The sequence below is a fragment of the Rhinatrema bivittatum genome, chromosome 2 (genome assembly GCF_901001135.1).
Source record: "Rhinatrema bivittatum chromosome 2, aRhiBiv1.1, whole genome shotgun sequence".
NCBI classification, from domain to species: domain Eukaryota; kingdom Metazoa; phylum Chordata; class Amphibia; order Gymnophiona; family Rhinatrematidae; genus Rhinatrema; species Rhinatrema bivittatum.
In genome coordinates, this window is record NC_042616.1 from 618,781,255 (window position 1) to 618,804,665 (window position 23,411).

General features: G+C 41.5%; 1 protein-coding gene across 1 annotated transcript in view; it reads right to left on the reverse strand.

The window, feature by feature from the left end:
* The window catches only part of LOC115085327 (coiled-coil domain-containing protein 178-like), a 205,574-nt gene that overhangs the window by 113,103 nt on the left and 69,060 nt on the right, over window positions 1–23,411 (reverse strand). Inside the window, exon 3 of the mRNA XM_029591203.1 lies at window positions 1,495–1,587. Within this exon, the coding sequence (XP_029447063.1) occupies window positions 1,495–1,587 (93 nt within the window). The remainder of the gene's footprint in view (window positions 1–1,494; window positions 1,588–23,411) is intronic.

Sequence of the window (23,411 nt, forward strand, 5' to 3'; positions counted from 1 at the left end):
TGTTTTTTTGGTTTTTGTTTTTTTTTTAATTTATGCATTTCAATTTATACATGGTAATTATATTTAGATACAGTAATAACATCATTAAGTATTACAATATTATTAACCATTGCTAATGTATCTATCTTAATGGTAATCTACTAGAGGTTAATAAGCAAATCTAGCGGTCTAAGGAAACAATGAGATTAACTCAATTTACAATTGAAAAAGAATAAGTTAGCACTTTCTATCTATTATGCCTCTATCCCCAAGGCAGAGGCTTCATAGGCCTGTGAATCCAAATGAACTCTCAGTTGTGAAATATTGTAAAAGATATATTTCTGATTTTGATGTGTTATTTCACATTTACATGGGAATCTTATTATCAGGCAGTAGGAGGCCAAGTTGGATCTAATGAACAAAAACAGTTCATAAAATCTGAGGAAATAACCATGACTTCAATATGGTCTGTAATAAAATCTTTGGAAGCTGCTATTGTGAACTTAACTAATATCACTACGACATCTAATCAACGTTTTAGTAAAATAGAATCCGCGGTGTTGAAATTAGAAACACAACAACAGGAAATGGATATGAGAATAAATGGCTTGCAAGGTGGCTCTCAAAAGCTTACTAAAATGGAGATTTTATATGATAAAAGACTTGAAGCCATCGAAAACTCTTTGAAATATTTAAATCTGAGAATTTTGAATTTCCCTAGGCATCATTTGATTGTGCCGCTAGAAATATTTAAAGAATATCTTGGTTCTATTCTGCAAATGCCGTTAAAATCTATTCCTCCCATAGCAAAGACTTATTATGTAGGAACAAAGGGGGAAAGTGCAAATGCAGAAAATAAACCTGAAGAGGCACAACTAAATATATCTGATATTATTGAAGCATCAGTGGATACAAAAAAATTGAAAATAGAGCAACTTTACATGTATCTTTTGTTTTTGCTGCTGACAGGGATGCTGTTTTTCACATCTATATGAGGAAGAGATTAGAGAAGTTCCATGGGGCACCTGTTTGGATTTATCCTGACTTAGCTCGTCAGACTCAGTTAAGGAGAAAACAGTTTCTAGCTATGAAAAATGAAGTAGAAACTAAAGGAGGGAAAATGAAAATGACAAAAATATGTTTTTAAGCTGGCCATTGTGACGAATGTAATGCTAGAGGTCAAAGTAGGGTCAAGTAGGGTCTGCAACTCTGCTGCAGAAAGGAAGGAAGGACAGACAAGATGAACTTCACAGTTGCCATCTGCCATCACATCTGCTTTTGTACAGAACTAATGAACAATATAAACTGTATGTTTTCTGGAGAAGAGAAATACCTACCATAGATGTGCTACCTGAAAGTAACTTGCCTCAAGTGTGAGTTTGGAAAGGGGAGTAATCTACAAAATTCAAATCAAATATACAAAATATAATAAATGAAGTAAGAATATTTCCATGCTGTCAATTCATGTCAATCAAATAGCAAAATATCTAAAATATGTTCAGAATTGGAGCTTACCACTGGTAGATATTTCATATTGTGTCTGAAAATCTGTAACCGTTTTTATAATGTTTTCCACTGGAACCAAAGCTTGAGATTCAACTGGATCATCTATAGACAAGTATAAGAAAAAACTGCATTAGACAAATAAATAGTCAAATATATTTTCTACATAAAAAGATTATTACATATAAGGCTTAGAATAAATATGTGCCATGGGTGATTTGGATGAACTTCAAGTCCAGATTTTAATGTCCATACATTCTAAGTTACTGAAAATAATTCATAATACTAGAATAAACTTTATTTGGTCTTAAACATTAGGAGGGTGGGCAATTTTCTAAACAACATGGGTACTTGCAAAGCCCGTGGGTTTTTTAACCCACACGTATACTTTTCCTTTGAGAATTGCCTAAGGAAAAAGTATCCAGAGATTTATACCTCTTTTTTCTTTTTCTTCCCTTTTAACAACACATACTGTAGCATTCTGAAAATGCAAAAATATGTAATTGTAGCATTCCCGCCACTAACCCTTGCCCCAGGAATGCCTACACTCAATATGGATAAGAGTATGTATGTTGTGGAACAACGCACATAACCCAAAACAATGCATACAGTACCACAGATGCCAGACAATTAATTCTGACAAATAATCAAAAACTTGCAAACCTATAAAATATTCCTAATCAGCAACAATTCAAAATCATCATCATCAGCACTGAGTAAAACAAATACCAAAGGAGATCATTTTAAAAGAAATTACATGTGTAAATGTAATATACTATCATAACAATTTTAAAAGGTCATTTACATGCATGGTGCAGTTACACATGCATATTCTATGGATAATTCGATGGCATATGTTGTAGCAATTTTCAAAAGCCCACTTACATGGGCAAAGTGCATTTACCCATGTAAAACCAAATTTTAAGCATTTAAATGCCTTTTAAAATCAGGCCCATAATCTTTATGCATGGTCCCCAAAAGCTTGAATGATCAACCATGTTTTCAGAGAGCGCTGGAACATCACAACAACTAGGCACAAGAGAAGACACTGCCTAGTCTGTTTGGTTCTTTGGTTAGAATTTATTGATCTCCTCACACTATAGGACGAGGCTATGAACAAAAAAACATACATAAAATAGTTATACACATTCATAAAATAACATAACGAAATAACCTATAATCATTGATAAAAAAAACCCAACATAATAAAGTATTAATTAAAACATTTGCATAATTTAACTGCAAGAAAACGGTCAAATAATTAAAACACTAAAATGTTCTGTTAAAAGGCCAGTTGCAAGAAAAAAGTCTTGAGTTTAGTCTTAAAAGTCTTACTGCAAGGATTTAGTCTCAGTTCAGCGGGCAGAGTTCCATATAGATGGTGTTGTGAGGCCCGATCGCGATCGCATGCGATCGGGCCTCCCTACCTCTTTTCAGCCGGCGGATCGGAACGCCATTCCTCAGGGCCCCCAGAGCACGACTCGCTGCGTGCAGACGTCTGGCCGTCGCGGGACGGCATCGGGTGCGACGCGGCTAACTCCGCCTCTTAAAGGGGCAGGATCGCGAGGACGAGGCCGCCCCCGGAAACTGACGTCAGCAGGGAGGGAGATTTAAGCGGTGCAGTGCAGGCATCAGACGCCTTCTCAATAGGTCCCGTGCTTTGCTGTGCCCTGGTGTGACTTTGCTGTGCCTGACTCTGCCTTGCCTTGCTACCTGCCTGCCGAGACCCGGACCGTACTTGACTCCGCCTTGCCTTGCTGCCTGCCTGCCGAGACCCGGACCATGCCTGACTCTGCCTTGCCTTGCTGCCTGCCTGCCGAGACCCGGACCGTGCCTGATTCTGCCTTGCCTTGCTGCCTGCCTGCCTAGACCCAGATCGTACCTGACTCTGTTTGCCTGCTGCCTGCCTCGACCCGGATTGGACTTTGCTCTGTTTGCCCGCTGCCTGCCTCGACCCGGATTGGACTTTACTCTGTTTGCCTGCTGCCTGCCTCGACCCGGATTGGACTTTACTTTGCTCTACCTGCTACCTGTCCGGACCCGGATTGGATTTGATCTTCACTGACCCCTGCCTTGCTTGGAACCCGGCTTGGGCTCCCTGGCCTGTACCTGTCTGCTTTCTCTTGCTAGGTACTGAGGGGTCTTGCTCCTGGTATCCACCCTCCGGAGACGAAGGACATCCCGGTTCCTCAGGTGGGTGTTCTTCCGTGCCGGGTCAAGGGTCCACTGGTTAACAGATGGTGCCACAACAGAAAAAGCTGATTCTCTTCTGAACCCCAGATGAGCAATTTTAACTGAAAGAATGTCAAGTAAGCCCCGTTGGGAAGAACAGAGCAATCGAGGTGGCTGGTACACTTTTAGTGATGCGTTAGCCCATGGACAGGTATTAGGGTTCAATAATTTGGCTACAATCATACCAACTTTGTAATCAATATGTTGTTTAATGGGCAACCAATTTAACCCTACAAGCACTGGAGTAATGTGTTGATTTAATTTTGTATCAGAAAGCAGACGAGTCGCTGAAGTTAATAACAACTGTAAAGGTTGCAAACGGTAAGCCCAAGTATAAGAACATGCCATACTAGGTTAGACCAAGGGTCCATTAAGCCCAGCATCCTGTTTCCAACAGTGGCCAATCCAGGCCATAAGAACCTGGCAAGTACCCAAAAACTAAGCCTATCCCATGCTACTGATGCTAGTAATAGCAGTGGCTATTTTCTAAGACAACTTAAATAATAGCAGCTAATGGACTGTTACAGTAACTGTTACAATAACTGATCGTAGGAAAGATAACTGCTTGAACAACCATTCAAAAATCAGAAGGAACTAGTGGATGCTTTAAACCTAGAATAACTTGAAAAGGAAGGCTGACTTCCGGTTAAGATGGCGGCACAAGCTGGACACTCTTAAGATCATTACGAGAGAATTTCTTGTTTTTTTCCCCTAAAAAATAAGTATGCCGCTGAAACGCAAAGGAAAGGTGAGGGTATACCCGATGGAACCTATACCCTCACCAATTCAACAAAAAAATCACTCGTTATTTGTCCACACCTACCAAAAATCCAGGAGCCGAGGACCCCGTTGGGCAGAGCGGAGTGGGAGAGCCTCTCATGCCCCAGGACGATGCGTCGCTGAGTCCCGATCTTAGGAAGCCACCGGCGCAGAGAGGTGACGGAGAGGATTCAGGAGCGGACCCGGGAAATGTTTGTGCTTCCGGGGTCACCTTGAATCTGAGGAGTGCGCCGACCAGGGGATGCCGCAACTGTCAATGCCTCCGACAGTAAAATTCTCGGCAGAGCTCGCAGAGGCAGAGGAGCGAAGCACAAGTGAAGCACAGAGGTTGGTACAACGTATCGGAGGAAGCCCCATCAACCCTATTCCTGAGTGTGTACCAGGTTTGGGGAAGAGTGGTGCAGCGGGTGGACCTGGCGGTGACACCCCCCCCCCCCCCCCCGTCCCACTGTGGTGACTCTAGATGGCCTCTGGGATTTGGTGGTAGGTTTTAGAGCTGAAATGAAAATTGCTTGTGAAAACTTGAGCCAGGCAAATGCTAAACAACATCAGGATATATCTGCCCTGGAAAGAAAATTAACTGAGGCAAACAGCAGGGTGCAGACCCTGGAGAAAAAAGATGAAAAGAATCAAGAATTTAAAGCTTTGGTTGCTAAAGACCAGATTAGGTTGGACAGACGAATGGAAACTCTTGAAAATAATGCTAAAAGTCTGAATTTACGTTTTTTAAATTTTCCTCGTGTTGTAGGAGAAACTCCTTTTGTTACGTTGAAAAAAGTTTTTTCTGAGATTCTTGCATTTTCTGAAACAGATATGCCCATAGTTAATACCTGCTATTTCCTTCCAAGTTGTAGCAATAGAGAATCTAATGCTCCGTTTCAAGACGATCTGACCAATTTTTTGGAAAATTCTGAATTGCTGATTATAGATAAGGGAACATTATTGATATTTCTTGTGACAAATTTCGAAGTGAATAAAATAATGAAAGTCTACTTCAGGAAATATCCTATAAAATTTTATGATTCAAATATTAAAATATTTCCTGATTTGGCCTTAGCAACCCAGCAGAGACGGAAGAGTTTCTTGAATTTACGTCAAGAAGTTATTGCATTAGGTTATTCTTTTTTATTACGTTTTCCTTGTAAATGTTTAGTTAAAAAGCGAGATGAACGCAACATCTTCTTTACCCCAGAGCAATTAGCAGGGTTCATAGAATTAAAGAAACAACCTACATCATCACCAGAGGCTACAGGTTAAAGAAGTAGGTTTGTCTTGTGCCGCTTTATCTTTGGTTTATCCTTAAATATAATAGGAAACAACTTACTCCCTTAATTTTCTTTCAGCCTTGTTCTAGAATCATTGAAGTATAAGCTAAGATATCATATTTTCTAATTTGAATTAGTGTAAACTATGTTTCTTGAAATTGATCAAGTATGATACTTGTTGTTTCTGTTATGAACTAATATTTTGGTTTGTAAACTTATAAAAAGCTATAAATAAAGAATTAAAAAAACAAAACCTAGAATAACTCAAAGCTTTAAAAAGCCAGACCGAATCAATCAGTACACCCAGACTTTTGATTGAATCAGAAATATTGAGAGCAATTTTGTTAGGGTTCCTGGCCATGAGAGACTGCGGCCAGGTCTCCTCACCTGGATAGGCAGGAAGCCCATGCCGGCTTCCCCCACCGCCGTTTCCTCCCGCTGAACGCTGCAGCCATGGCCTGCTCTCGTGGTGCCTCCACACACCACCGATACTCAGCTCCTTGTCTAGCCCCCTAGGTGCATGCCGCATGTGTCCCTACGGGGAATTTAAAGGGCCAGCGGTGGGAAAACTCTCCTCGGCCCGAGGAGATGACGTCAGACGCGCTGGGTATTTATACCCGACCCTGCCACCACTACTTCACGTCAGCAACGGGTCCTGCTCATCTTGAGTGTGAGTTGTCTGCATTTCTTATTCCTGCCTTGGTTCCTGCTCCTGATTCCTGGTTCCTGCATTCCTGTTCCTTGCCTCCATTTCCTGCCTCATTCCTCAACCCCCTCAGATTGATTCTCTGGTTCTGATCCTGCTTTGCTGGACCTTCGCCTGCTCTGACTGCATCCTGGTACCTCATCTCCACTTCTTCTCAGCTTGGTCTTCATCTCTGCTTGTACACTGCCTGCGCCTAAGTCCTGCCAGTCCCAGTACCCAAGGGCTAAACCTGCGGAGAACAAGGATTGGTATAGGTGAAGTTTCTCTGGGGTCTTCTTCTCCGAAGCCGTTTCCTGACGAAGAGGACCAGCAGGGGTCCTTCCCTGGTGGTAGCGATAACCTCGTCTCAGCTCAAGGGTCCAAATTCTCAACAAATTTCCTAAAGATATCAGTGAATAAGTCTTCAAAGAATATGATTGTTTGATTACCCAAAATTCTGTTTTTGACATGTTCAGGGACAGTTTTTGTGATGAAGCCAAGATTCAATCGGAGATAGACAGACCTGTAAATGATCCATCATCTTTTTCCAGGTTAAACGCATACAAATAAAAAATTGTATGTCATCAGCATAAATTTTATAGCCATCATAGGAAGTAGCAAATAGTTTAGGAATAGGAGCTAAATAGATATTAAATAAGACAGCTAATAAAGCAGATCCCTGTGGAACTCCCGTGTTCAAGCTAGTCAATTGTGAAAAGTCATTAATATATCTCACTTGCTGTGTTCTATTCTTAGTAAAAAAAAAGGTGAACCATTCCAAAACTTTTCCTGCAATACCACATTTTTGGAAATGGAATAAAAGTATATTGTGATCTACTATATTGAAAGCTGTAGAGATGTCAAGAGAGACAAGAAGGAACTCAGTTCCATTATCAAGCCCTCTTCTGAAAGAATCAATAAGAGATGACAATAATAATTTCATAACCATCTCACACTTAACATCTCGAAAACAAAAATCATTTATTCATTTCTGAAGAACTACCCAAATTCATGATCGACAATCACACAATTACCATCTCCCCTTATGTACATAATTTGGGGGTCCTGGTGGAGCATAAAAATGCATATTTGCAACTTAATAAAAACTGGCTATTACAAACTGATGGTCCAAAGCAATAAGATGCATGTTGAAAACAGGCACTCTTATAGAGTGCCCATTTTCCTAATGTGCACGCAGCCACATCCCATGGGAACCAGATGCAGTATTTAAATGAGGAGCTGCATGAAAAAGGACGCGCTAGGGGAGAGTTGTGTGTCCCTAGCATTCAAATGCATCAAGTGCCCACAATTGCAATTGGTGCTCAATACAAGCATTTGTTTTATCCGCTTCTGGCCGACTTTGCTGAGGTTGCTGAAGATGCCCATAGCTAAGCACCCCTTGCTATTAGGCGTCTAAATTGTGTGTCCAGAAAAGTATTTATTTTTTAAATCAAACCAATATACATTTATTTTTCAAAACCACAAGCAGTAAATGTAAGTGTCACAATGATAAAAAGTAGGAGGAACCAGAGAGGACTGTTTTTTTAAATTTCTCATTTGCCCTTGACTCACAGATTGACTTCACACCACCTCTGGGGCTGGAGTTAAATTTGCCATTTTAAAAGTGTGTGTTGGGTACCCAGCAATTTTGTGCTGGGGGTAATAGCTAATAGCCTCATCTACATGGAATGTACATGCGATAGGTGCTATCAGCTACGCATTTCTTTGGGCATGTATTTTGGACACGTTAATATCCTTATTGCATTCTGTGGTAGCCTAGCGCATCCAACCCCGTGTAAACCTGTTTGCCTGGCTGGGCGCCCTTTATTTCATTGACCTCTGAGAATGTTATACAGGTTAAAGCCCCTTTTTGGATCCTATTGACTTTAGAATGGTGTTTCAGCAATTAATATTTTCCAGATTTAATTACTGCAACTTTCTCATCAGGCTTACAAGACTGGGCTATAAGATGTCTTCAATTACTACAAAACTCCGCTGCTTGCACATTAACCAGCTATTCTAATATGATCGCTTCACTCCCACTTTGGCATCATTGTATTGGCTTCCCAATCCATTTTAGAATTCAACATAAAATATTAAGAATTGTTCACAAAATATTTCAAGCAATAACACTGCATTGCTAGGAGATGCTCTCCTTATATACACACTTCAAAGAAAATTGAGATCTGCAAACAAAGGCTTACTTGTTATTTCAACTATACATCAAGTTCATTTAGGTGAGGTACGTAAGAACATCTTCAAATAATACTTGACACAAATACCTTTACAAAAATAATTAAAACATAGCTATGTGAACAAGCTTTTTCTAATTAGCATCATAGTATTATTAGATCCTATGTAATTATAACTTGACTGTGCAACATGAGGTTTTGTTTTATGCTAATCATGCTTATTTTTATGTCCAATGTTTGTGTTTTGCTGTGAATGATAATTACTTTATGCATGTATATGTTGCAACCCGCTTTGATCATTGGAGCAGTGGGTAAATAAAATTCTTTTAAATAAATAAATAAATAAATAAACAAACAAACTACCCAGCTCTTCAGAGAACTAGATGTCTTCACACTCATCATGGTTCATAGCAGAAAAAGCTTACATAGAAAATAACAGCAGAAAAAGACTGTATGGCCCATCAAGTCTGCACATCTGCCCAATTAATTTAACATTATAATTCCCATCTCTTCCTTAGTGATCCCTTGTATTTATCCCATGCTTTCTTGAATTTTGTTTCTACCACCTCCATTGGGAGGCCGTTACATTTATCTATCATCCTCTCTGTACAGAAATATTTCCTAAGATTACTCCTGAATCTACCCCCTTTCAATCTCATCACATGACCCCTCATTCTACAGCCTCCTTTTTGGTGAAGGAGCTTACCTCCTGTGCATGGAAACCTTTGAGATATTTGAACGTCTCTATCATATCTTCCCTATCTCGCCTTTCCTCCAAGGCATATATGCTTAGATCTTTAAGTCTATCCTCATACGCTTTAGAATAAAGAGCAATGACCATTTTAGTAGCCACCCTCTGTACTGACTCCATCCTATTTATATTTTTTTTTTGAAGGGGCGGTCTCCAGAATTGTACACACAGTATTCCAAATGACGTCTCACCAGAGACCTATACAGAGGCAATATAATCTCCATTTTTCTACTGACCATTCCTCTCCCTATGTAGCCAAGCATCTTTCTGGCTTTTATTGTTGTTTTATCCACCTGTTTGGCTACCTTAACATCATCAGAATCACCCCCAGATCCCACTCTTCCTTTGTGCTTTAGAAGAATTTCACCTTCAATACTGTAGCTTTCCCTTGGATTTTTGCAACCTAAATGCATTACTCTGCATTTTTAGCATTAAATCTTAGTTGCCAGACCTTAGACCATGACTCTAGGTTCTCTAAATCCCTTCTGTTTTCCACACCTTCCTGGATGACCACCCTGTTACTGATTTTGATATCACTGGCAAAAAGACAAACCTTTCTCAACAATCCTTCTGCTATGTCACTCACAAAAATGTTGAAAAGAACCATTGCAAGGAAGAATCCCTGAGGCACACCACCAGTAATACCCCCCCCCCCCCCCCGAGAAAACCCCATTTACCACTACCCTTTGTTGCCTCCCACTCAGCTAGCTTTTAACTCATTCAGGCACTCTAGGTTCCATACCAAGGGCGTTCAATTTTCAAAGGCCCGGCTATGTGTGCAAGTCCCAGGGTTGGTGAAAGGGGTGGTCCATGGGGGTGGGGCGGGGCTAGAGGTGCCCGGCACAGCGGCCTTAAGAGAGAAAGCTTTCCTCCTCTTCTGTGTCTCTCGAGAGACATCGGGGAAAACTCTAACTAAATTTCCAAGAGATCTTTCATTTCTATATTTTATACTTAATTTTAACAACCTTTCCGTATCAGTCTCTGATGCAAAAATCACAGTCAAAGATGCGGGGGTAGCCAATTCTGAATCAGCTGTTTCCAAAATCGTTGTTAAGAGGCTGATCGATTATAGGTCTCCGAGTCTCTAAGTCAATTTCTTGATTTACTGCTTCTGTTCTGAACTTTGATACATAAAATATCTTCATAATCGTTGGAATCATATCTTCAGAATTTTTAATATTTCAAACACATACTTATTGAAAACCTCTCTTGGAGATCTCATAGGTAGTGTGGAAAATTTATATATCTTAAATTTCAATTTTTTGCATAGTTCTCAAGATTTTCTGTTCTTTGAACAGTACTCTTATTATCCTTCATCAACATTAACTGTGTTTGTTGCAGCGCTTTTATCTCAGTTTGAATAGTAGCAGTCTGTTGTTCCATTTCTAATTTGAATTTTCAAACATTTTTATTTTCTTTTCATGCCTTCTTACTTGTTCTATTACAGGTGTCAGCTGCTGTAATATATTACTTCTCATCTCATTTATGGCTTCCCACAATGTTTCCTTCCCATATTTAGGTAAAATTTTCACAGGAAAATAACTTTTTAAGAGTTAGCCGAGGACGCTCAAGACACAGCTACTCATCCGGCGGCCATCTTGGATCTGCCCCCCTCAGAGAGTAGGATTAAATGAACAATTTTCTCAGTGGAGGGGAGTGGGCAGTGCAGTGAATTAGGGATCTGTATTGGGACCCGTGCTTTTCAATATATATAAATGATCTGGAAAGGAATACGACGAATGAGGTATTCAAATTTGCAGATGATACAAAGTTATTCAGAGTAGTTAAATCACAAGCGGATTGTGATAAATTGCAGGAAGACCTTGTGAGACTGGAAAATTGGGCATCCAAATGGCAAATGAAATTTAATGTGGATAAGTGCAAGGTGATGCATATAGAGAAAAATAGGCCATGCTATAGCTACACAATGTTAGGTTCCATATTAGAAGCTACCACCCAAGAAAGAGATCTAGGCATCATAGTGGATAACACATTGAAATCGTCGGTTCAGTGTGCTGCAGCAGTCAAGAAAGCAAACAGAATGTTGGGAATTATTAGAAAGGGAATGGTGAATAAAACAGAAAATGTCATAATGCCTCTATATCGCTCCATCGTGAGACCGCACCTTCAATACTGTGTACAATTCTGGTTGCCGCATCTCAAAAAAGATATAGTTGCGATAGAGATGGTACAGAGAAGGGCGACCAAAATGATAAAGGGGATGGAACAGCTCCCCTATGAAGAAAGACTAAAGAGGTTAGGCCTGTTCAGCTTGGAGAAGAGACAGTTGAGAGGGGATATGAGAGATGTTTAAAATCATGAGAGGTCTAGAATGAGTAAATGTGAATCGGTTATTTACTCTTTCGGATAATAGAAGGACTAGGGGGCACTCCATGAAGTTAGCATGGGGCACATTTAAAACTAATTGGAGAAAGTTCTTTTTCACTCAACGTACAATTAAACTCTGGATTTTGTTGCTAGGGAATGTGGTTAGTGCAGTTAGTGTAGATGGGTTTAAAAAAGGTTTGGATAAGTTCTTGGAGAAGTCCATTACCTGTTATTAATTAAGTTGAATTAGAAAGCCACTGCTATTACTAGCAACAGTAACATGGGATAGACTTAGTTTTTGGGTACTTGCCAAGTTCTTATGGTCTGAATTGGCCACTGTTGGAGACAGGATGCTGGGCTTGATGGACCTTTGATCTGACCCAGTATAGCATGTTCTTATTTAGGATGGGTTAAAGGGGTGGGGAGGAGAGGAGAAGAGGAGGGTTTACGTAGGGTTTAGGAAGTTCCCTGTCAGTCCGCTTTTTAATTGAAGCAGACTGGGAGGGAAAGGGGGAAGGCCCAATTTCGTCGCCACGCATACTTTTTCAAAATTAGGCCCCCCTGCGCAAGCCACCCACACATGCGTGAGCGGATTATAAAATCCAGCACACATGTGCGCATAGCTCACATAATTTATAACATGTGTGCATCGGCGAGTCCATGTGTGCACACCGGGAAGCACACGCACATGAACGTGTGCGCACCATTTAAAAGCTACCCTAAGGGGCGGATTTTAAAAGAAGCGCGAATAGCCTACTTTTGTTTGCGCTCCAGGCGCAAACAAAAGTACGCTGGATTTTAGTAGATACGCGCGGAGCCGCGCGTATCTGCTAAAAACCTGGATCGGCGCGCGCAAGGCTATGGATTTTGTATAGCCGGCGCGCGCCGAGCCGCACAGCCTACCCCCGTTCCCTCCAAGGCCGCTTCGAAATCGGAGCAGCCTCGGAGGGAACTTTCCTTTGCCCTCCCCTCACCTTCCCCTCCCTTCCCCTACCTAACCCACCCGCCCGGCCCTGTCTAAACCCCCCCTTACCTTTGTCGGGGGATTTTACGCCTCCCTCTGGGAGGCGTAAATCCCGCGCGCCGGGCCCGACCTGGGGGGGGGTACGGGGGCGTGGCCACGCCCCCGGACCGCCCCGGGCCGTAGCCACGCCCCCGTACCCGCCCCCCAAACGCTGCCGACATGCCCCCGAAACGCCGCGACGACCGGGCCCGCCCCCGACACGCCCCCCGACACGACCCCCTCGGAGAACCCCGGGACTTAGCGAGTCCCGGGGCTCTGCGCGCGCCGGTAGGCCCTATGTAAAATAGGCTTCCCGGCGCGCAGGGCCCTGCTCGCCTAAATCGCCCGGTTTTGGGCGGATTTAGGCGAGCAGGGCTCTGAAAATCTGCCCCTAAATGTATAACTCTCTGTTTTTTAGAATTAACTCTTAGCTTCCACACTTAGACCATTCCTTGAGCTTCTCTGAATCCCTCCTTATGTTTTCCACACCTTCCTGGCTGTCTACTCTTTTTTTCAGATTTTGGTATCATCGGCAAAAAGACAAATCTTTCCCAATAATTCTTTCCACAGTATTGTTCACAAAAATCTTGAAAAGACCAGTCCAAGAACTGATCTCTGTGGGACACCACTGGTAATGTCTATCTCCTTGGAGTGAACCATATTTATTCAATACTCTTTGTTGCCTCTCATTCAACCAGTTTCTAACCAATCAGTCACTTCAGGGTGCTTAATTTATTATAAGTTGGCTATGTGAAACTAGTCAAATTTAAAAGTATACAAGGGAAGGAAAACTGAAACTGTGTGATAGGCACAAGCAAAGCACTGGCATTCAAATGATTACTTTGTCAATTACGATCAGTTAAGGTAACACAGCCTATAAGTGTAAATATAAATTACCATTATCACATTCTTTAAATGACTCTCATGATGAAAAAAATGTTTCCTTGCCAATACAGTTATTTTAAAAAAAATTCTAACAATCATCAGCACCAAATTCAATATTCAATTTAGTATTGGTAGTACTGGAAAGCCTAAGACTGCTTCTTATTGATTCAGTGGTATGTGACAGCTCAGTGATGCCAGAGAAGATTTAATTTCCTTGTTACAATGTGTGAAGAAATCATTCTCATGTTCACTTAGCCCTGGATATCTCCTAAGAGGCTGTCAGTCATTATAAAACTGTGTGAAGTAGTTTTATAACACACATAAAATCATTATGTTGCAAGAACCGCTCAGGCCAACTTCTGAAAATGAGCCAAACCACTGAGCTGCAAGGTATTAACAGTTTTACAGTTAATATCTGATTTTTGTTATACAACCTCCATTAAAAATCCATCTGACTTTTTGTTTTCATTTTTTTTCCAGAATTCAGGTAAAAACATTGATAAAAACAGTTGCTAAGGAATTCTAGAAGATTTGGGTTAAAATGGATGCTGTGCAAAAGTGTAATGCAGTTTTCTGTGCAGTGTATTGTAATAGTGGATAGTTCAGCATAGGGGGTCAATTACTAAGCTGTAGTATGGGCGTACCATGTTACAAACAACATAGATCGCACAATATACAGATTGATATGGCAATATTGCACATTTTTTATGGCCAAAACACATCTTTGTTACAAAGAGCTGCCTTAGCATGTAATTTGCATGCATAAATTTTGTAAATATGTGCAAAGCAACTAATGCATAAGTAACACTGCATACAAATTTTTTAGAAATCGTCTGCTTCGGCGATAAAATGTGCCATTTATTATTGATGTTGATATACTGAATTCAAATATGACAATTAAACCAGCTGATTGGCTACTGTTTCCATGATATTTAAGTTTTTACAGTTTATATTTTATTAATATTTATTTATATTTAGGACGGTTAAAGGGGTGGGGAGGAGAGGGGAAGAGGGAAGAGGGAGAGGGTTTCGGTAGGGGGGGGTAAGATTCCCTCTCAGTCCGCTCTTTAACTGAAGCAGACTGGGAGGAAAAGGGGGAAGGCCTGATTTCGTTGCCACGCGAACTTTTACAAAATTAGGTCCCCGTCCCCCCCCCGCGCAAGCCGCCCACACATGCGTGAGCAGATTATAAAGTATTTTATTTTGTAATTATTTTATTTATAAAATATTTATTTTATATTCTGCTTTTTGCACTTTTTTTTGGGCACTTCAAAGCAGATTACATTCAGGTACTATAGGTATATCCCTATATAGGATATATATAGGGATATACCTATATATATATATATATAGGGCTCGTAATCTAACTTTGTACCTAAGGCAATGGAGGGTAAAGTGACTTGCCCAAGGTCACGAGGAGCGACACTGGGACTTGAAGCCTGGTCTCCTGGTACATAGTCCGCTGCTCTAACCTACACTCCTACACTGCGTTGTATAGACAGAGGTGTATTTTAAAAGCCTGATGTGCACATTAATTAGGGGAACTGTGAAGAAGTTGGGCTCAGGCACACTGAGAGAATTTTAAAAGCCGCCAAGATCCCCCGCAGCGCGGGGCAGGGCATGAGTGTGGTCTGAGCAAGATATGGGCATTTCGGAGCATGAACCAAAGAAGTGCACACAAATACTGAAGTGACCTGGTGCACGCCCAAGGCCCCCTGCCATGTAACTTCTGCTATAGATGACGTGTAAGTTAAAATATAAAGAAACCAAGGCAGATCTGCGGGTTTTAAGGGTCAGGGCTAACTAGGGAGAGTGAAGGCTATCAAGTCAGACAGGGTTGGAAGACCTATCTTTTTACTGGGTGAACTGGGAACAAACTGGTTATAAACTATGAATGATGGCATGCACTCCTTTTAAAATCTCCCTATTTACATGGTTGAAATGGGATTTGTGCGCGCATATGCAGGTGGCCAGGCTGTTTATAACATCTGCATCTATATATATATAAATAAAAATGTTAAATAGTTTGTACGAAATCGCTAATCTCAGCAACCACTGAACCGATTGCTTTCAAATTTGAACACAAGCTTCACCTCACATACAGCAAGGTTCTTCTACACTTACATTACATATATGTCACAACGGGGGCTGGTAAAAAAGTTTTAAAATTTGGTTCCACAAAACAGCGACATCTGCTGGACGGAAGCGCAAGCTCTTACACCTTGCACAAACGCTCACACCCCACACACACGTGACCAATGTTTGGGATTCACACACCCTCCGACCAGACACAAATCCACCCTCCTCACACACCCCGCACACATGCCAATTGTACTTACTTCACACACCCTCCCAAAACACACAAAAACCCACAAAATTCCAGCATGCTACACCAGGAGGCCACTAACATGCCACATGTTTGCAATTCCCACACCCTACGAACTAACACAAAAACACCCTCCTCACACCCCCCACGCACATGACTTTTCTACTTACTGCCCACACCCTCCGAACGCACGCAAAACGGCAGAATAGTTCGGGCTGCTCCAGCGGGGGAGGGGGGGGGGGCAACACCGCTCCATGACACATCGCATACAACTACGGCCGTCGGCTGCCAGCAATCAAAATGGCGCCGACGGCTCAGTCCCTTACTAGGACACTCAGGAACGCCCAATGGCGGCAGTTAGCCCATGTGACACCGTAAGGGCGCGGGCCCGTCGACGCCATTTTCTGGACTGGCAACCGGCGCACCTTCGCCCCTTACTATCTGAGTGAGACAACCGCTCCCATTGCTCCACCCCACTGACAGAGTAAGTTCTAACAGCCGTTGGAGAGAGTTTCAGTGCTGGCTGCGAGGGCCCGGCGCCAATACTTCCATGCCGGAACGAATGCCCGCTCTACCGACTACCATTTTTGACAGGTATCAGCGGGCCCTGCAGGGGGGGGGGGGGTGTGGGGATGTTCTTGTGTCCATGTTCCGGGTGGGGGAGCAGTTATCCCCATACTCTTTTCTTTCTTTTCCACTTAACTGGCTCTGCCACTGCAACGCGTGGCCGGGTACAGCTAGTATATTATAAATGGCTGCATAGCTGGGCATGGCTGACATATGTGTGCATGCGCACTAGTTTGAAAGCTACCATCCCTATGCATAGATAGTAGAGTTTTAATCATAAATTGTAAAGTTGGATGTTTTCTATATTTATGGTTGCATAATATTTCACCTATCGTGTTTATGTAACACTGTAAAAATTAAATCAGCAAAAGTATTATAGAAATAAAATTTATCATGAAACAAAAGTCCAAAAACTATTATGCATATATTAGGCACAACTTTAAAAGGCCACACATATGGCCGGGCCTTGCGCACACCACATGCATTTTAGAATGGGTCCGTTATGCGCAGAAGTGCCGGGCCCTGCAAAAGGAGTGGCCCGGGGCGTGGTCTGGGCAGGGAGTGGGCCAACGTGTGCATGTTATAAAATCAGCATGTCAATGTGTGCCTGCCATAAACCATGCGTACATGGACGCGTGCATGCGTTTTAAAATTTACCCAGGTGGATCCAAGATAGCAGATCTGAGTAGACACTTTTGAGCTAGTCTCCATTGGACCCTATTTTATTTCCTGATGCTGCACTCTGCAAGCAAACGACGAGCCCGGGAGCGCAAGTCTTTGACCACTCCCCCGAATCCTTTACCTGTAGGACCGATGGACACTCATTTGGTCCGGGAGGTCATTGCTCCGGAAGCTGGCTCGCGGCAGGGTGAGTGGGAGGAAGCGGAACCTGCTGCCCTGCAGGAGCTGCTAACAACTTTGTCCCCGCAGGATCGGAGGGCCCTGAAAAATCTGGCAGAGGCCCGTTTCCCCAGCCACCCCCGTAGATCACCATTGGGTGAAAAGGGGGATGAAGACAACATGGGTCTGGGAGCACTCGGGGGTTTATGCTGGAGCCCTACGAAGCTTCTGCCGATTCCAGGGAAGTTGCCGACAGCGCAGATCCCCAGCAGCTAAAGATGGAGGAAATAAAGATGCCTACTGCATTTAAAAAAGATTTGGTAAGGCCTGATGTTATCTCTCTAGATTCAATCTGGGAAGCAATTCAAATTCTGAATGAGAATATGTTTCAACAACTAAGACCAGTAACAGATATTGATACTAGATTAAAAATTGTGGAAAATTTGGTTAAAGAAAATAAGATTTCCTGTTCATTTTTGAGGGAAGAGACTAAGGTTGTTTCTAATACAGTCCAGAATAGTATAAGAGAGAACCAACTAATATCTAATAAGTTGGAGCAGCTTGAGAATCAGAGCAGAGGGAGGAACCTCAGGTTTATAAACTTTCCTAAAGACTCATTAATACCACCTAAAGATATGTGGAAGAAATATTTAATAGAAATTCTGAAAATACTTGAACAAACTCTGCCCTTGGTTTCTAGAATTTATTACATTCCACCATTCAAAAACAACCCTCCATCTCAAAGTAGTTTTCAAGTTTTGAAACCTATGATTCCAGATCTGGATATTACTAATGTTCTGGAAACAACCCAAAGAGAACAAGTTAAACCCTCCACCTTGATAGTTTCTTTTTTATTGGAATCTGACAAGAAGTGGATCCCAAGAATGTTCTTTCGACTTCGTCTAGAGACGTTTCTGGATTTGAAAGTCAGTGTCTTCCCAGGCTTGGCAAGCTCAACCCAGTTGAAGAAGAAACAGTTTCTTCAAATGCGGCCCCAAGTTGTACAACTTGATGCCCTTTTTCTATTAAAATTTCCATGTAAATGCATGATCAAATATAAAAATTCCACTTATATTTTCTATGTTCCTTCTAAACTAAATCATTTTTTGAAAGATAACCATCTGTAATTACTTCCTCCCCAATAGCTATGGAATAAGCACTAATAGTTTGCAGCTATATTTGATCATGTTTTACTATCTCGTGTTCAGATGCCACATCTTAATATTATGTGGTAGTGATTGGATCCACAAGTTGAGGACTGGATATGCAGCGGCTTTATTTACCCTAATAACCTATACTACAATATACACATAACAACTAAAATCAAAGAAGGATATCATAAGCTCCTAGTTCTCAGACGTTTAAAACCTTTTTTAAATTTAACGGACTTCAGAACCGTCTTGCAACTTATAATTTTCTCAACAATAGACTATTGTAATTCTCTTCTGATTGTCCTCCCATCAACAAGCATTAAACCTCTGCAGATTCTTCAGAATTCAGCAGCTAGAATTTTAACAGGAACAAAAAAATATGTTCACATCACCCCAAAACTAATGTCGCTTCATTGGCTTCCTATTAAATCTCGAGTAGATTATAAGATCCTGATCATCACTCACAAATTAATACATGCCGATCATCATAAACACACTGGTTTAAAAATCACTCCACAAATTACCAGAACAAATCTTCGATCTAACAACACTTCTTGTCTAAAAATTCCTCCCATTAAAGATGATCGACTATCAACTACTAGAAACAGAGCATTCTCCATTGCTTCCCCAAAAAAATGGAACTCTCTACCGCCTTATTTAAGAACTCAATCTAACATCAAAAAGTTCAAGAAGGACCTAAAAACTTCCCTCTTCCATACAGTCTACATCAATGATCATCTTTAACATCAATCCTTCTACAATCAATTCAACCATTCAAACCCAAACAAGAAAAAACTACAAATGGCATCAACCTTAAGTATTACAATTTCAGAAATTTAATATGAAGCCCTCCTTTAAGATGAATTAATACTATTTTTGTTACTTTCCTTTTTTACATCTTGCCCTTCTCCCCCTCTTTCACCCCACCATCCTCCTCTACCTATCATTTCACTATTGTTATTGTTTTCTTCTTTTGCAACTATGTATAATTTATCTGATTGTTGTTTTGATTCTGTAAACCGTTGTGATGGCTAAACCGAATGACGGTATATAAAAACGAATAAATAAATAAAATAAATAAATAATTGTATATTTTTCTTTTTCCTTTAATTTTCCTAATATGCACTCTGCTTGCAAATTCAAGTTTTTTTTCTTGAAAATGTAAGGTATAAAAATAAAAAAAACCAAAACTTACCCAATAAGTTTCTCTGTATATAAGGCAGGCAGTTTTGCAAAATGCCATTTCTGTGGGCACTGCCTATGTATATGAAAGTTGGGTCTCTACAGACTTGTTTCCTCCAGTCTTTAAGGTTTCATATGTACTTAACTAAATTGTTTTTTAGTTTTGAAAAGCAAGACTTGGATTTCAGTACTCATTATATTCATATTGTTTCTATAATTTGCAAGCAATGAAGTAAAGAGCAATGGGAAGAAAATTGTAGTTTTATTGAGCAAATATCTACATGTGGGTTATATAAACTTGTGATAGTAAAAATAAACACATTTTACAATGAACATATAATACAAGTCTGCTTATGTAATACATACATGGATTTTTATTTGAAAACAATGTAATTTAACACCTATTAGAAAATGGTCTGTTTCAGCTAACCAATCAAATCTAAGGAATATTATCTGACAGTGGAAGCCTGATGGATCACATCATTGATCTAGCAGCTAAAAATAATTCATTTACATTTATTTTTCATATTTCTAATTTCTAAAAGATTATCTGCTTCCTAGTGGTCTCCCTTTCCAAGCTAATTACCCTTGCCTTTATGATGCATGATCTTGACTTCAGCTTGGGACATTTTACTTCCAGTTCAGGCAATTATAAATACAGAATCATAGAATATAATAGCAAATAAGATCCCCAAAGTTCTGCTCATCTCCATTCCTGTTGCCTTGTCATAAACCCCAGCTAATCACTGACTTCCTCCCATCTCTTCATAACCAGGAATCCTCTTTGCTTAACACATGCTTTCTTGAATTCTGACACTTTTTCGTATCTACCACCTCCCCTGGGAAGTCATTATCTCTCCTTGCGATAGAACTATTCCTGAAAATTTTAATACAAGGTATATGATCAATAAACCTGACTTCAACATTTCCTGACTCTATTGCCATGACGAGAATGGCAAAGTTAGAAGCGTTTTCAAAATCTTAAATAACTAATATCTCCGCAGCAATAAAGTAAACACTTGAATGTAATAGGAGTATCTTAAGGATTTTAAATGCAAATTGAATTCTCCAAAAACATCTGCAGCTAGTTTTGCTGCTTTAAATGATGGCTTGATTTTGATTTGTTCATAATTTTAACAGTACATTCATGAGATATTCAACTATTGTGAAAGTTGTTTTCAAAAGCAACTAATTTGTGATACTAACCACAAAGGTCTAACTAATTTTAGAAATGTTTCTAAAGTTCAAAAAACAAAACAAAATATACAGTACAGAGTTTAATATAATGACTCTTCCAGCACTTCTGAAAACTAATGAGATAGAGATAAAGGACAACACTCCTAAAAGATTGTTTGAATGCTACATGTCAGTGATCACATAAAAATTGTCTGCATAACAACTGTTGTACCATTTAGTTTACTGTGTATTGATCCAAGTTCATCTGTGAGGTTAAAGACATTTTCTGACATTGCCTGTCATGTATATAATTTTTTCTACAGTACATGACAATACAGAGATTCAAATCAACAAAGAAGCAATAGGTCACCATGCTTACTTCTAAAATATCTGGCATTACTTAAAGTCATCAAAGGCATTAGCTGGAAAAAAAAATGACACCTAAGGAAATACTTACCAACAATTCCAGACCTTAATTTATCTGTAAGCAGGTAGAAAAAACCCTATAAATATAAGCTGGATAAAATGTTTGCCTTGATATTGGTTCAATTTACCAAACAAAAGGAAAATTAAAATGTAAACTGGCAATACCATAACACCTCACTCAGAGCATCTGCCTACAAAACTAAAGAATAGTTTTGCAAACACACAAACAGACCCCCAGGCAGGCACCCTTTCTCACACAAACTCAGACCCCCAAGCAGACTCCCATACAAACACACACACACACACAGACTCCTTAGGCAGAAACCAATTCAGAAACCAATTCATAATCTCACACACACACACAGACCCCAGGCAGGCTTTCATTCTCACACACACGCACAAACCCCCCAGGCAGGTATCTAATCTCTCTCTCACCCACACAGACAGACTCCCAGGCTGGTACCCATTCTCTCTCTCACACACAGACACAAACATACACACAGACCCAGACTCCGAGGTAGGCACCAATTCTCTCTCTCTGTCTCTCACACACACACACAGACCCGCGGTAGGCACCCACTATCTCACACACACATGCACACACAGATAGATTCACATACATACACACTCACACATATACACATTGAAGGCAAGCCCCTCTCTTTGTTTTGCGGGCAGCCTCGGAGCCTCTCTCACTCCTTTGCTGCCACTGTCACTGCCGTCGTGTGGGTATTGGGGAGGAGCCGTTCGCTCATCACTTCTTCTGAGACTGAAGGGGCCTCCTCTGTGCAGGCCACATGATATTAAAAAAATTGGCTCTTCCTCCATGCTGATCTCGTGCATCGCAAGATCAGCATAGAGAAAGTGCTACCATCGCGAGTTATAATACCGCGGAACTGTCCTTTGCTCAGCCACCAGCGGGATGAGGTCCACTAGCAGCTGCACAGCCTCCTTGTTTTTCGGTCACCTTCCCCTGCAGTATGCCAGTCCACTAGGCCCCAGTCAGCGGATGTGGGCACTCTTGCCTTTTCATCCCAGCTCACTGCTGCTGGTGGCCCCCTTGTCTGTGGCCCCCCCAGGGCTTTTTGCCAAGAGGAATAGGTAGCTTTACCACATGAGAAAATAAAAGTTCTCATTCACAACTATCACAAAAGACTGCAAACCATCATTGATGGAAAAGGGGCAATACACGATATTAAGAACTAAGGCATAGATTTTTTTAAAAATGGGCGCACTGTGCTATTTTATAGCACGGTGCGTGTTATAAAATATGATATCTGCACGCACATACGTGGCAGATTTTAACATGCACGCGCATGTGCGGGCGGGTGGCATCCTCCATGCGCAGGCAGCAATGCAAGTAGGGCTTCCCCAGTTCCCTCCCAGTCCACTTCTTAATTGGAATCGACTGGGCGGGAACTGGGGAACTTTCCTATACCCCTACCTAACCTTCTTACCCTTTCCCCTCTGCTCTCCTCTCCTCCCCGACCACTAACCCTTTCCTAGTTATAATAATTTTTTGTTGTTTTTTTCACCTTGCTGCTCCAAAGGAGCAGCACAGACTCCATGCACCGGCCAGCTGCCGGCACACACTTTCCCGGGACAGCAGCAAATGGCGCTGTCCCTACCTGCCCCCTGCCCCGCCCCCTTCTGAGAGGCCCAGAACTTCATCGCATACCAGGGTTTGTGCACGTTGGGGTAGATTTTCAAAGGTACGCGCTGGCATACATATGCGCACGCTACCCGGCGTGCACACATGGATGCCCGATTTTATAACATGCACGCGCAGGTGTGCGCATGTTATAAAATCGGGGGTCGGCGGGTGCAAGGGGGTGCCCAATTGAGCACCCTGCATGCGCCGACGCCCACGGCCTTCACCCATTCCCTCCTCCTAATCGAACCTTTCCACCCCTTCCCCTAACATATCCCCCCCAGCCCTAACCTAAACCCCCCCAAAATTTTATTTTATCTTCTGCGGCTGCCTCCGTCCAGGTGCAGGTTCCATGCGCCGGCAGCCTGCCGGCACGTGATCCCCCAGCACAGCGGCAAATGGCCTTTATAAAATAGGCCCAGCGCATATAACCTGATTTATGTTAATAGAGCTTTTAAAATCTGGCCCAGTGCATGCTAGGCCTAACCA